This window comes from Gymnodraco acuticeps, unplaced genomic scaffold (genome assembly GCF_902827175.1).
Source record: "Gymnodraco acuticeps unplaced genomic scaffold, fGymAcu1.1, whole genome shotgun sequence".
NCBI lineage: Eukaryota > Metazoa > Chordata > Actinopteri > Perciformes > Bathydraconidae > Gymnodraco > Gymnodraco acuticeps.
Window position 1 is genome coordinate 1 of NW_022989944.1, and position 12,668 is coordinate 12,668.

At 39.8% G+C, this 12,668-nt stretch overlaps 1 protein-coding gene across 2 annotated transcripts; it reads left to right on the forward strand.

Annotated features, from left to right (window-relative positions):
* Nucleotides 1-857: 857 nt before the first annotated feature.
* Nucleotides 858-7,468, forward strand: LOC117542504 (retinoic acid-induced protein 3-like; the record flags this gene model as incomplete). Of its 2 annotated transcripts, XR_004568447.1 has the most annotated exon segments (5): nucleotides 858-1,030; nucleotides 2,831-3,198; nucleotides 3,495-3,543; nucleotides 4,860-4,915; nucleotides 6,303-7,468. XR_004568447.1 is itself a non-coding variant. In XM_034210219.1 (4 exon segments), coding segments are annotated over 4 exon segments (675 nt in total), but the record flags the coding sequence as incomplete, so codon positions are not given.
* Nucleotides 7,469-12,668: the final 5,200 nt, after the last annotated feature.

The window sequence follows — 12,668 nt, forward strand, 5'->3', positions numbered from 1 at the left end:
TCAGCTGATACAACGTTTTCATTGGTCCCTCTTCTTTAGAGAAGACCAGGAAATGATGGATACACGGATCGTGTTCAAATCAATAGGCGCGCAATGACTCTAATAATAATGACCAAACACAAAAACACACATTCAACTAAAGTATTGCTTTTAGTTTGCATTTGATATGGAGCGGACGTTCAACATTACTCAATTTAATCCCACTATCAGTCAGAAAATGGGTCTGAAATGGACCAATCTGATAATAAGTACTTTTACCTTTGGTGCTTTAGTATATTTTGATGCCAATACTTTTCTACTTTTACTTGAGTAACATTTTGATGCAGGACTTTTACTGTATCAGAGTATTCCTACACTCTGGTACTTCTACTTTTACTCAAGTACAATATCTGAGTACTTCTACTTTTACTGAAGTACAAGATCTGAATAGATTTGGGTCAATGCATCCCAAGCCCAGGAGTGTTATTCTGCTTCATCAATCTCCACTAAAGTGTTGTGCTCACAGTGAAAGAGTGCTTCACGGTTGGTCTGTAATCAAAGGGTTGCAACACTTTCTCTCGATTCAATAACGTCAGACTAAATAAAAATACAGAGCTGAATCCAGATCAGATGCACGCTGAAGGCTCTTTGAGCATGTTTTCTCTCACTGATCGTGCCGTTATGTTAAATGTTTGTTTTTCATGTATTGTGTCTTGATATTTGTCTGTTGATGTTACACATGGAGCTGCTGTGATGCAGGTCACATTTCAGACTTGATCTGACCATTCAAGTATTATCATATTGTATCGTACCTCCTGTTCAGTGTTTCATCTCGTTTACGTACAGGATCTGAGTTTCTTCTCCTACTTCTTGTCCAGGTTATCATCTCTACCCAGTGGCTGATCGTAGTCTTAGTTCGAGACGAGAAGCCGTGCGAGTACAGCCAGGAGGAGTTCGTCATGATGCAGATCTACGTCATGTGTCTCCTGGTCATCAGCTTGATCCTCTCCCTTCACTTCCTGTGTCGATCCTGCAACACCTACACCTACAGGTTTAAATATCCTAATTCTGGGTGGCTTTAAATGTCAAAGATGGGTTCGGGTGACATTAAACAGGGGAATGTGTGGTCTGGGGATGCAAAATGAAGGATGAAAGGAATATAAAAAGGTTATAAAAGTGGCAAAATAACTATAATTTCACAGGAAGACTAGGGGTCGAGGAATGTGAGAATTTGGTTCGGGGTCTTGAACAAATATCTGGAACAATACCAGAAACTACAGGTCCGCCTGCAACTCTCACTACTTTTAAATCCAGGCTGAAGACTTTCTTTTTGCTGCTTCTTTTAATTAAACTATTCACATCTCACACTGCACTGTAACTACTCATGTTTTATTATCTTTGCTTTTTCTAATGTGTTTTATGCTCCTGTTAAGCCCCAACGTCCCCGCCGGCGGGTACTTTAGTTTTCACGACACTGTGTCTCAGGGGATCTTAAAATTTAAGAACCTATCAATGTGTTATACCAGATTAACGGGAATAATCTCAGCTAACTGACGATACAAACCATTTTGACCAAAAGTAAATACAAGTCTCATAAGAAGCATCTAAATGACCCCTGAGCAAAAAATGCTAACCTATTACTGCACCGATAATCACTCCTAGCTCCCTTATTACTTATCCTAGCTGCACATCCAACACATCGTTTATGATCGCAAGGAGACACAGAATCTAACGGTGCCCATCTCAACACTGAAGGATACAAACTCGCGACGTTATCAACAAAAACGTACATCAAAACAAGTGGCGCTAGGTAGCCCACAACGCTAACTTGGCTTACCTTCGTCTTTGTCTGGTCTAAACTGGTCTTCAATGTCAAACTGGTTTGCTTTGCTTTTTTTGCTAAATCTGTCTAAAAAGGTCAAATATCACTTGTTTTGCATCAATCTTGATACAGGGTACTTATTATATGTTGTACTTTGGATTCCTAAAGCTTTTAGTCTACTAACCCATCATCCAAGGTTAGTTTTCACTATAAGTACAACATATGTTTTGGACGGACACTATCATTTACAGTTTTTTACCATGTTCAATCTGAATTTTCTTTAAAATAAAAAACATCTATATTGATTCTGACTTTTCTACATCCAACTCACAGGTTTATCATTACTTTAAGAAAAAAGATTATTAATTTAACCCTTTTAGAAGTGAAGATATGGTCATTTGTTCTGGGAATGTCATTTTCGAGCCTGAAACCTGAAAAACAGGCTTGGGGCCTAGGTCACCTATTATGCAAAATCCTCTTCTACATCAACATGTGTCCCCTCTTCTTCATGTCTCTTCTACATCAACATGTGTCCTCTCTTCTTCATGTCTCTTCTTCATCAACATGTGTCCCCTCTTCTTCATGTCTCTTCTACATCAACATGTGTCCCCTCTTCTTCATGTCTCTTCTACATCAACATGTGTCCCCTCTTCTTCATGTCTCTTCTACATCAACATGTGTCCCCTCTTCTTCATGTCTCTTCTACATCAACATGTGTCCCCTCTGTGGAAAGAGACTCTGAAAGCTTCAGGAACAAAGATTCTCTCTCTTTGTGTCCTGATCCATTTATATAGAAACCTGTCTGAAAATGAGCTGATCAGATTTTGGCCACTTTATGATGTCATAATGATGTTTTGGCTTGAGTAACCATTAGCCAATCAGAGACAGGTTCTGTATATATCTGAGATCTATAATATATTGATAAAAAACAGTATAATAGAGGACCTTTAATGTATTTTATTTTGTAAAGCACTTTGAATTGCCTTGTGTTGAAAAGTGCTATAAAAATAAACTTCCCTTGCCTTATAGTTACACCGGTGCCGTCCGCCAGCAGAGTCGACTTCACGCCACGTTGCTTTTCCTCACGCTGCTGGTTTCCGCCTGTATCTGGGTGGTGTGGATCACGATGTTGGTCAGAGGGAATCCAGAGTTGGACCGTAGACCTCGATGGGACGACCCGGTGATTTGCATCGCTTTGGTGGCCAACGGTTGGGTGCTTCTGATGGGCTACGGCTTGTCCCAGATCGCCTTCTTCTGCCGAGGGGAGGCCAAGTCCAAGGACCTCCCTCTGAGCTTTGCAGGATGGAGCAGTCCCAACGCTGATATTCCAGGATTGAACAGCCCCAAGGAAGGGAATGAGAACGGGAGCTTTGAGAGCGATAGTGAAACCAGAAGAGGTGAGAAACTGAGTGGAGCTTAGGAGTATAAAAGGTGGTGAGGTAAGCTAAGGGGCATTTAAAAAGGTGAAGGTTGCAACAAACACATTTTCTCTTGTTGCGTTTATATAATTTGAGGTAAAGTTAATGTTTATTAACAAGATGATACGATAAATCTGCAAAAGTACTCGGCCGTACTCCTACCTCAAATTATAGAAACGCAACACTCTCAACCATAATTTTCAATTTGGTTAAATAAAATGTCAGAAAAATAGGACACAATGCTCATCACACCTTCACCTTTCTTGTTTGGTCAGAACTAATGTCTTGGAACAGATTCGAAGTATCGGAAGCGTCCTGATTTCTGTGAGTAGTTTGAGTAGACTCTTGTTAAATGCAGGTAAACAACATAGACTTGAAAGCAAAGACTATGTGCCTCTTTCTTAACTGTGGTTACAAGTGATACCTATGGAATAAAAGCAAAATATAAAACCTGAGCACAACTAGAGAGAAGTTAGCCAACTGTGACGTCTGTTACAACGCCATATCTAACCGAAGTTTGCTAACGCTAGCTAACATTAGCCACCATAAACTAGTAGTGTTCAGAAAAGACCAAGTTAGGGTGAAGCTACAAAACCCTTAACTTATGCAATGGTTTTTAACAATTATGAATTCAACTTTTCATATAGAACAGGCACGAAATTGGCCTTTGTTTTCACTTTAGTTGTGATTTGAGGGGCTTTTAGTCAAATAACAACACAGCTAAATATAGAGATCCAATGCTTCTTTACGAGCAAACAGGACAGCAAGATCTTTTATAAGTTTACTAACATTGGCCACCACTATTACTCATACAAGAGTAAGGCTGTAGCAACACAGCTCTTAAATTACACAATATATGTTTTAATGCTTGAATTTCCACTTTCCATTTGTAAAGGGAAAGAAAACACGTTTGTATTTCTTTGTTACCAGTTTTGCTTTTATTCAAATAAGAACACAGACAGATGTATAAAATAATATGTTACCCTACAAGCAAGCAGCACAGCAAGATGTATTTGAAGTGTGCTATGCTAAGCTAACATTAGCCGCCATAAGCTAGTGGTCATAGGGGACCAAGTTGAAGAAAACGCCCAAATTATGCTTGTGTTTAATGCTTACGAGTTCAACTTTTTTATGTAATACGGGAAAAAATAGCTATCTTTATGGGTTGCCATTCAATGATACAACTTCATGTAAAAATGCTATGCTAACCCTACATACAAACAGCACAGCAGGATCTATCTGAAGGATGCTAAGGTAAGCTAACATAAGACACAAGCTACCTAGCCATTAGCTATCAGTCATACAAAACCAAGTTAGGCTGCAACAAAACCACTACATTATGTAATGGTGTTTTGATACTTATACATTCAACTTTTCATTTATTAAGAGGAAAATACGGGTATTTATTTTGTGTTTGGTGTCGAATAACACAGCTGAATGTAAAAATCTTATGCTACTCTAAGAGAAATATTCACTGACAGCTGAGATATTACTCCAAGTCAGAATGAATATGGAGTGGACGTCCGTTGTTACTAAATGATTCCCATTATCAGTCATCCCAGCTCTCACTGCGAGCCTATATGATGAACAGTTTATAATGAAGTGATAATTAGTGAACTGTATCGTGTGTTTCCCCGCAGGCAGGAGGACGGAGCAGTCGCTGAGATCTCCCTACGAGTTGGGATTCTCCTTGACAGTGAGTAATAAAACCGTTAGGATTAACAATCTTTCTTCACACACTCTGCAATTAGACTGCTGTGACCTTTCACTACTGCCAGAGATGGCAAAAATACACACATCCTTTACTCAAGTAGAAGTAGGCTACAGACACTCGTGTTTAAAAATACTTTGGTAAAAGTAGAAGTACTGACTAAACTTCTTTACTCAAGTAAAAGTAAAGAAGTATTGGCTTCGAAATGTTCCCATAACTAGCAGCTGTTTTAAAGAGTACCTGACCTCCCTTTATATTAATAGAACAATAATGTCATTGTTAGCTAATGAATGTTTCCATGCTGAACAACGGCAACATGACAACGTTTTCATTAAGCGCGTTCACACCGGAGTACTTTTCCCTGTACTTTTCCCGTTTAGTTCCGTTAGTACCCCTTATGTCTCGTTCACACCAGAAAGAGTACTTAGTGCCAGGAACTTTTACCCCCATTTGTAGTCCCTGCTAGAGAGGTGGTACTCTCCTGGGGGAAAAAAGTGCCCCAGTTCTGATTGGCTGGGCGAATTGCAAACCACGCCCCGTAAAACTCTGAAATGTTTTGTAGAGCCGCCATTTTATTATCCTCGCATTAGCATTAGCCCAGCGCACAAACGCAGAGAGACTAACTTATGGCAACACAAACAAACATGGGAGCGGTGGAGATGAGGAGGTTTCGGTGTTCTGGCGATTTACTCGGAAGGCTTCAGTAGAAGCTGCTGGCAGTCCCAGCAGCTTCTACTGAAGCCAGTCCCCAACTCCGGGGACTTCCGGCCGGGGACTTTGGGCGGCAGTATACGCCGTGAAGTTGTTTGCGGCCTGCAAGTAAACCCAAAGCAGAAGAAGAAGAAGAAGAAGAAGTGACGTCAGCGGCTCATTTGCGTAATATTCCCTCAGGGAACTTATTCCGGTGTGAACGCGATCGGCTCTTAGTTCCATGGGGGAACTAAGTGCTGGGAACTAAGTACGGCAAAGTACTTGGTGTGAACGCGGCTATTGGTCCCTCTTCTTTAGAGAAGACCAAGAAATGATGGATACATGGATCGTGTTCAAATCAATAGGCACGCAATGACTCTAAATAATAATGATCACGCCACCAGACACACATTCAAACTAAAGGAACCAGCCTGTTTGGAAAATGTGAGAAGTAGAAAGTACAGGTATTTGTGTTCAACATGTAAGAAGTAGAAAGTACAGGTATTTGTGTTTCAACATGTAAGAAGTCAAAGTAAAAAGTCGTCAGAAAAATAAGTAGTGGAGTAAAGTACTGATACCAGAACAATGTACTTAAGTACAATAACGAAGGGTGAATGAAAGCACAGTTTATCAAAAGGTATTAAAGGCACTGACGTGCTGAATGTGTGTTTCCATGTTTCAGGACATCGACCCCGACAAGGACTACACCATCCCTCGCCCGAAGACCACCAACTACCTGGAACCTTATGATGAATATTGATTGAAATAATTGTCTGGTTCCTACACACACATGAACATAAACTGATGTATACCAAAGACAACGCCAAGCCCAAACTCGTGCACTGATCTGTGCTTAAAGGGATACTTTAACCCCCTAAAAAATCCTTTAGTCATCAATTACTCACCGAATGTTTTCTTGAATATTTAAAAAAGTTTTTCTTGCATGCTGACAAAAAAATCATAAGACACAGAAGTTGTGATGAAGTGAAGTAAATGGTCCAACAACAACAACAAAAACTGCAAGAAAACACGAGTTACAAATGTTTTGCACAACTTTCATTGTCTAATTCAAGTCATATTTATCTAAATATATGCTAATTATTTGATCAAACACATGCATCTTTTCCAAAATCGTACTTTGTGGCACGCAAGAAAAACACTAATATGTCTTCAAGAGTTCAAGGTAACACCGGTGTGACTTAATGATCTATTTAACGACATATTTTCATTTTTTTGGGTGACGTATTCCTTTAATGTACAAAAAAAATAGTTTTTCTACATTTCATTTTCTTGTGCAAATGTAAATATTTGTAAATGTGCCAATATGTTAAACCCTCCGTCCCGAAAAGTAGAAAGAGACTCGAACAGAATGACTCATCTGCCCGAGTTTCATCATGGAGGAGCGATGGGTTCAGCTCACAGGAAATCCATCACCAAATGCTTTGTGATGGTGTGTGTGTGTGTGTGTGTGTGTGTGTGTGTGTGTGTGTGTGTGTGTGTGTGTGTGTGTGTGTGTGTGTGTGTGTGTGTGTGTGTGTGTGTGTGTGTGTGTGTGTGTGGCTCTCAGAGTGTATATAAAAGCCCTGAGGTGATGGAGGAGGTGTGGAACTGCCACTCTGAAGGTGCCAAACTGCTGAGGAGAGGAAGGATGAAAGTATGGAGGGGGATTATTAGATGAGAGGAGACAGTGCCATCAGTGATTAACATCTTCATATTCAAAGTTACTTTACAGTCGCTGGGTTTTGTTGGTGCTGCTGCACAGAAAACAATGTTCATAAATGACACAAGGTGGGTGTCTTTAGTGACTTTCTACACATGCTCAATAAAAGGGTTTATCCATAAAAGTTGTGTTTGCCTCTTCGTCTTTTTCAGGCAGATTATCGAATGTATTCTGACATATTCTGTATATTTTACATTGTATATTCTATGCACATGGATCTTTCCAAGACTCAAAGGATTTATTGACATTTGCACATTAGCTAAGCTGTAGTTTTAGAAATAAAAACTTGCAATATAATGTAGAATAAATTAAACTACTTAGGTAATTCACTTCAGAAACACTAACATCCCGATAGCAATGAATATATCAAATGCTTTGACAATAAATACATAACAAAATGTCATCTGTGGAAGCCGTAGCGCTGTAAAAAGCACGACCAATCATCTGAGCCGGCCCGCTACTACTACTACTCAGTGGCGTTTTCTCCCGGAGGCCAAGGGAAGCCAGGCTTCCCCTGTTTTTTCGGATTGTAGTTATAATTTAAATAAATAAATAAAAACACTTTGTTTTGTTTCGATAATTCTCCTTTGCTGTGTGTTGCTGCCGGCCCGTCTCTACATCCATGGTCTCTCCCCCATTCTCATTGAGTATTTTACAAAGAGTGAAACAGCGCCCCTCTAGATGTTATGGTGAAACAGTAGATTGCACTCACTGTTGCGAGAGGAGGCCAGCCGAATCTGGCTTCCCTTGGTGAAAAAAAATGGAGGGATTGACCAATCAGATGAGGCTCACGTGATGCCCCTGCCAACCTGTGATTGGTCAGGGCCATGCCAAGGGAAGCCAGAGGCGGCTGGCTTCCCTTGCCTCACAATCCAATCAAATCGCATCAACTTAGTGTTGCAGTGACGCGTCCTAAAATCCGGAAGTAAACTGCGCTCGGTTTCCCTCGACAAAAACGCAATGGGATTTCTCCATAGGATTTAGGAAAATAGCTCGAAATAAGGTCAGTGGAAAACGAACCTGTTAGATAAATGCACGTTTTGTTCAGTCGGATAATATCCACATGTCTACCCTACTTTTATAATTTTCGAATCATAAATCTAATCGATAGAAGATAGATAGCGCCACTGCACCACTCTCACCGCCGAATGAAAGTAGCAAGCAACTGAAGCAAGTGCAATTAATATGGAGGGTGGAGATTTGGAGTATTTCATCAAAAAATAATTGTACTAAACTTCCGCTACAGCAGCAACAACAAATACAATCTGATGACAGGCCAATGCCCAAACTGGAGCTGTGTACAGCGAGGAACAAAGGAGCGAATCGGACGTAAAACGTTAAAGGTCTCCTGATTTAGTTTGTGAATGAATGCTTATTAGAGTTTCGGCTCACTCATCTGGTTACGTTATTACATTGACCACCACACCCCCGACCCAAAAGAAAGGACGTATTATTGGCTTCCCCTAATTTTTTACCCACGCTACTGCTACTACTGCCCGCTACTGGATGGCCTACCTGCCTGTCAGCCTTCCATCTGTGCACAAATTATCTCGTGCCCTCATTGGTCATGTGCGCGTTCGTGTGTGTTGGAGGAGGGGCTCTGTAAGGAAGTCTGAAGGAAGAGGCAGATTTTTTCCGGTTGTGTACTTTCAAATTCTAGCACCCTCGAGCTGGTTTCTCCATTCTTACCTACCCTACCTTTAAGAAGAAATACAAATGGAATAGTGCAAGAGACACTGTTGCAATTCAAATGCAGAAATAAGTATACTATATACATATACAGAAGATACAAAAGTTAAAAATGATATTGTGTACAGTAATACAATCAATTAATAAATAGTATATAGACTGTTAACAGATGTAGGTGAATAAATATTTCTACTGTTTATATGTATTTATTTACTGTTTATTTTATTACATTTTTAACGTGTGCAATGCATTTTTAACATGCTGCTTTAACAATAACTCGTCGTTGCGCTAGGTTTTGCTGTAAACGTGGCTCCAATTTTCGACAATTCATCAATGAATTGTGGAAATGTTTTGGTATTTCATTTACTGTAGACACATGCAAAAAACTAAGAATTTAAGATGACAAGGGTGTGATTTAATGATGCATAAAAACCTATGATGAAAACCCATATAACACCACAGGAAAGGGAAAACTCCAAAAAGCACAATTGGCCCACTTTACGCAGCAGAGGTGCAGTACCGCATTTCTAACCACCAGGGGGCAGTGTTTAGACACACTCAGACAAAACTACTTGGAAATGTAAACTGTAAGAAAGGAAAACATCTAATCTATATTGTCAGAATAATACTATAGAACACAAATTGCCTTGGGTATAATTTTCACACAAAATCAATCGACAGAGAAAGTTTCCACCACTTATTTCCCCCCCCCCCCCCCCCCCCCGCGGTGCCCTGTAGTGACTCCACCGCCCACACAAAGGTCAATCCCTCACTTCAATAGATCCCCCCCCCACCCTTTTCTATCAGACAGCCTTCAATCTATTCTTCCAATTAACTCGACTTCAATTACTCAGAGAGAGAGAGCATGCCATCAAATTGCCAATTGGCCTCTTGTGCATTCGAGCAATTAGCAGGATATGAGTTTTCCCGCCTCATTCAACCCATTTAAGGCCATTAACTCCAGATGCGATTAAAGATGGTTCCAGATTGGTGTTTGACCCCCCCCACACACACACACACACACACACACCACACACACACACACACACACACACACACACACACACACCACACACACACACACACACACACACACACACACACACACACCACACACACACACACACACACACACACACACACACCCACACACACACACACACACACACACAACCCAACATCACCCTTTGGCAACAGTGGTGTAAAGCAAAGGTTTACTTTACTGTACTTAAGTACATTTTTCTGGTATCAGTACTTTACTTGTCTTTCTGACGACTTTTTACTTTTACTTCTCACATGTTGAACTCAAATACCTGTACTTTCTACTTCTTACATGTTGAACACAAATACCTGTACTTTCTACTTCTCACATGTTGAACACAAATACCTGTACTTTCTACTTCTTACATGTTGAACACACATACCTGTACTTTCTACTTCTCACATGTTGAACACAAATACCTGTACTTTCTACTTCTTACATGTTGAACACAAATACCTGTACTTTCTACTCTCTCATTTTCCCAAACAGCTGGTTCCTTTAGTCTGAATGTGTGTTTGGTGGCGTGATCATTATTCTTTAGAGTCATTGCCGTGCCTATTGATTTGAACACGATCCGTGTATCCATCATTTCCTGGTCTTCTCTAAAGAAGAGGGACCAATGAAACGTTGTCATGTTGCCGTTGTTCAGCATGGAAACATTCATTAGCTAACAATGACATTATTGTTCTATTAATATAAAGGGAGGTCAGGTACTCTTTAAAACAGCTGCTAGGTACTTTTTACTGAAGCACATTTCAAAGCCTCTTTACTTTTACTTGAGTAAAGAAGTTTAGTCAGTACTTCTACTTTTAGCAGAGTATTTTAAAACACGAGTATCTGTACTTCTACTTGAGTAAAGGATGTGTGTACTTTTGCCATCTCTGGTGTAAAGTAACTATAGATTTACTCCAGTACTGTACTTAAATATACTTTGAGGTACTTCTTCTTTACTTAAATCGTGTACTTTAACTCCATTACATTTGTTTTGATAGCTTTAGTTCCACCTGGAGTAAATCCACAAGCTACCCTGCAGTATACAAAGTCATTCAAGCTAGCTGCACCTTTACCAGCTTTGAGAACACTTTCATGATCAATCATTATAAAACATATCATATATATTATTCTGAAATGGACCAATCTGCACAACGACTACTTTTACTGTCGCTACTTTCACTATATTTTGATAATAATACTTTTCTACTTTCAACTTTTACTGTAACAGAGTATTCCTACACTCTGGTACTTCTACTCAAGTACAAGATCTGAGTACTTCTACTTTTACTCAAGATCTGAGGATTGTTATTCTGATCAATCTCCTGTAAAGTTTTGTGCTCACAGTGAAAGAGTGCTTCTTGGTTGTTCTGTAATCAAAGGGTTGCAACACTTTCTCTCACCTCCTGTTTCAGTGTTTCCTCTCGTTTGAGAGTGCTTTCAGACGTCCTCTCTCAGCCTCTGATTGGATAACCTTGTTACAGCCAAACTCTGGAAAGATAAATGATAAGCCGTACACAATCGTGGGAAGGAAATGCCTAAATGGTTACCAGCTGCTGAAGGGAGTGTGCTTTATCACCTCCTGATAACTAGTGTGCAAGGGCTCTGGTTCACATGTTGAGGGGGACTGCTCACTCCAGAGTAAAATACATATATGTTCCTTAGTGCTGTGTTGGAGGTATAGAGTTGTCTCCAATATAAAGATAGTGGATGGTTTCTGGTGCTCAAAGCAACAACAATATACATTCACAGCAATGCCTCTTTCCAAAAATCATGACTCAGTAACTCAAGATAAAACCGCTTGTCGTGAGCAGCTTATAGGAACTACTTTCTTTCTTTGTTGTTTGTTTTACTCCTGTTTCGGTAACACTTTATATTAAGGTACACATATTCACCATCAATAGTTGTTCATTAACATGCATATTAGCAGTATATTGGCTCTTTATTAGTCATTATAAAACACTTATTAATGCCTTATTCTACATGACAATATTCTGCAAGTAATAAGCCATTAGCTGAGAGTTTTTCCTCAATAACCCTCTAATTAGTGCTTATTTGTTGTAAGTAAGGAAGTAGTTACATGAGTCTTGGTCTTAATTTGCTCAATATGGGTCTAATAAGGCATGCATAGTAATTATCCCATAATAACACTTAACAAATATGATCTATTCTTATGTAACAAGACATGAAACTACAAGTGTTATTTGTGTCAAAATGTGGTATTTATATCTAAAAATATGTTCCCTATTTTAAAGTGAAGTCTTGTTCATAACCAATAAGCTAGCAGTTTATATTAATTAACAACTAGTTGATGGTGAATAAGTGTACCTTAATATAAAGTGTTACCCCTGTTTTTGTGCATGTACCATCCGACCTCTGCAGCTCATCCAGAATGCAGCGGCTCGTCTGGTCTTCAACCTTCCTAAATTTTCCCACACTACTCCGCTCCCTTCACTGGCTTCCGGTAACTGCTAGAATCCACTTCAAGACAATGGTACTTGCGTACCATGCTGCGAATGGATCTGGCCCTTCCTACATCCAGGACATGGTTAAACCGTACACCCCAGCACGTGCACTCCGCTCTGCATCAGACAAACGGCTCGCTG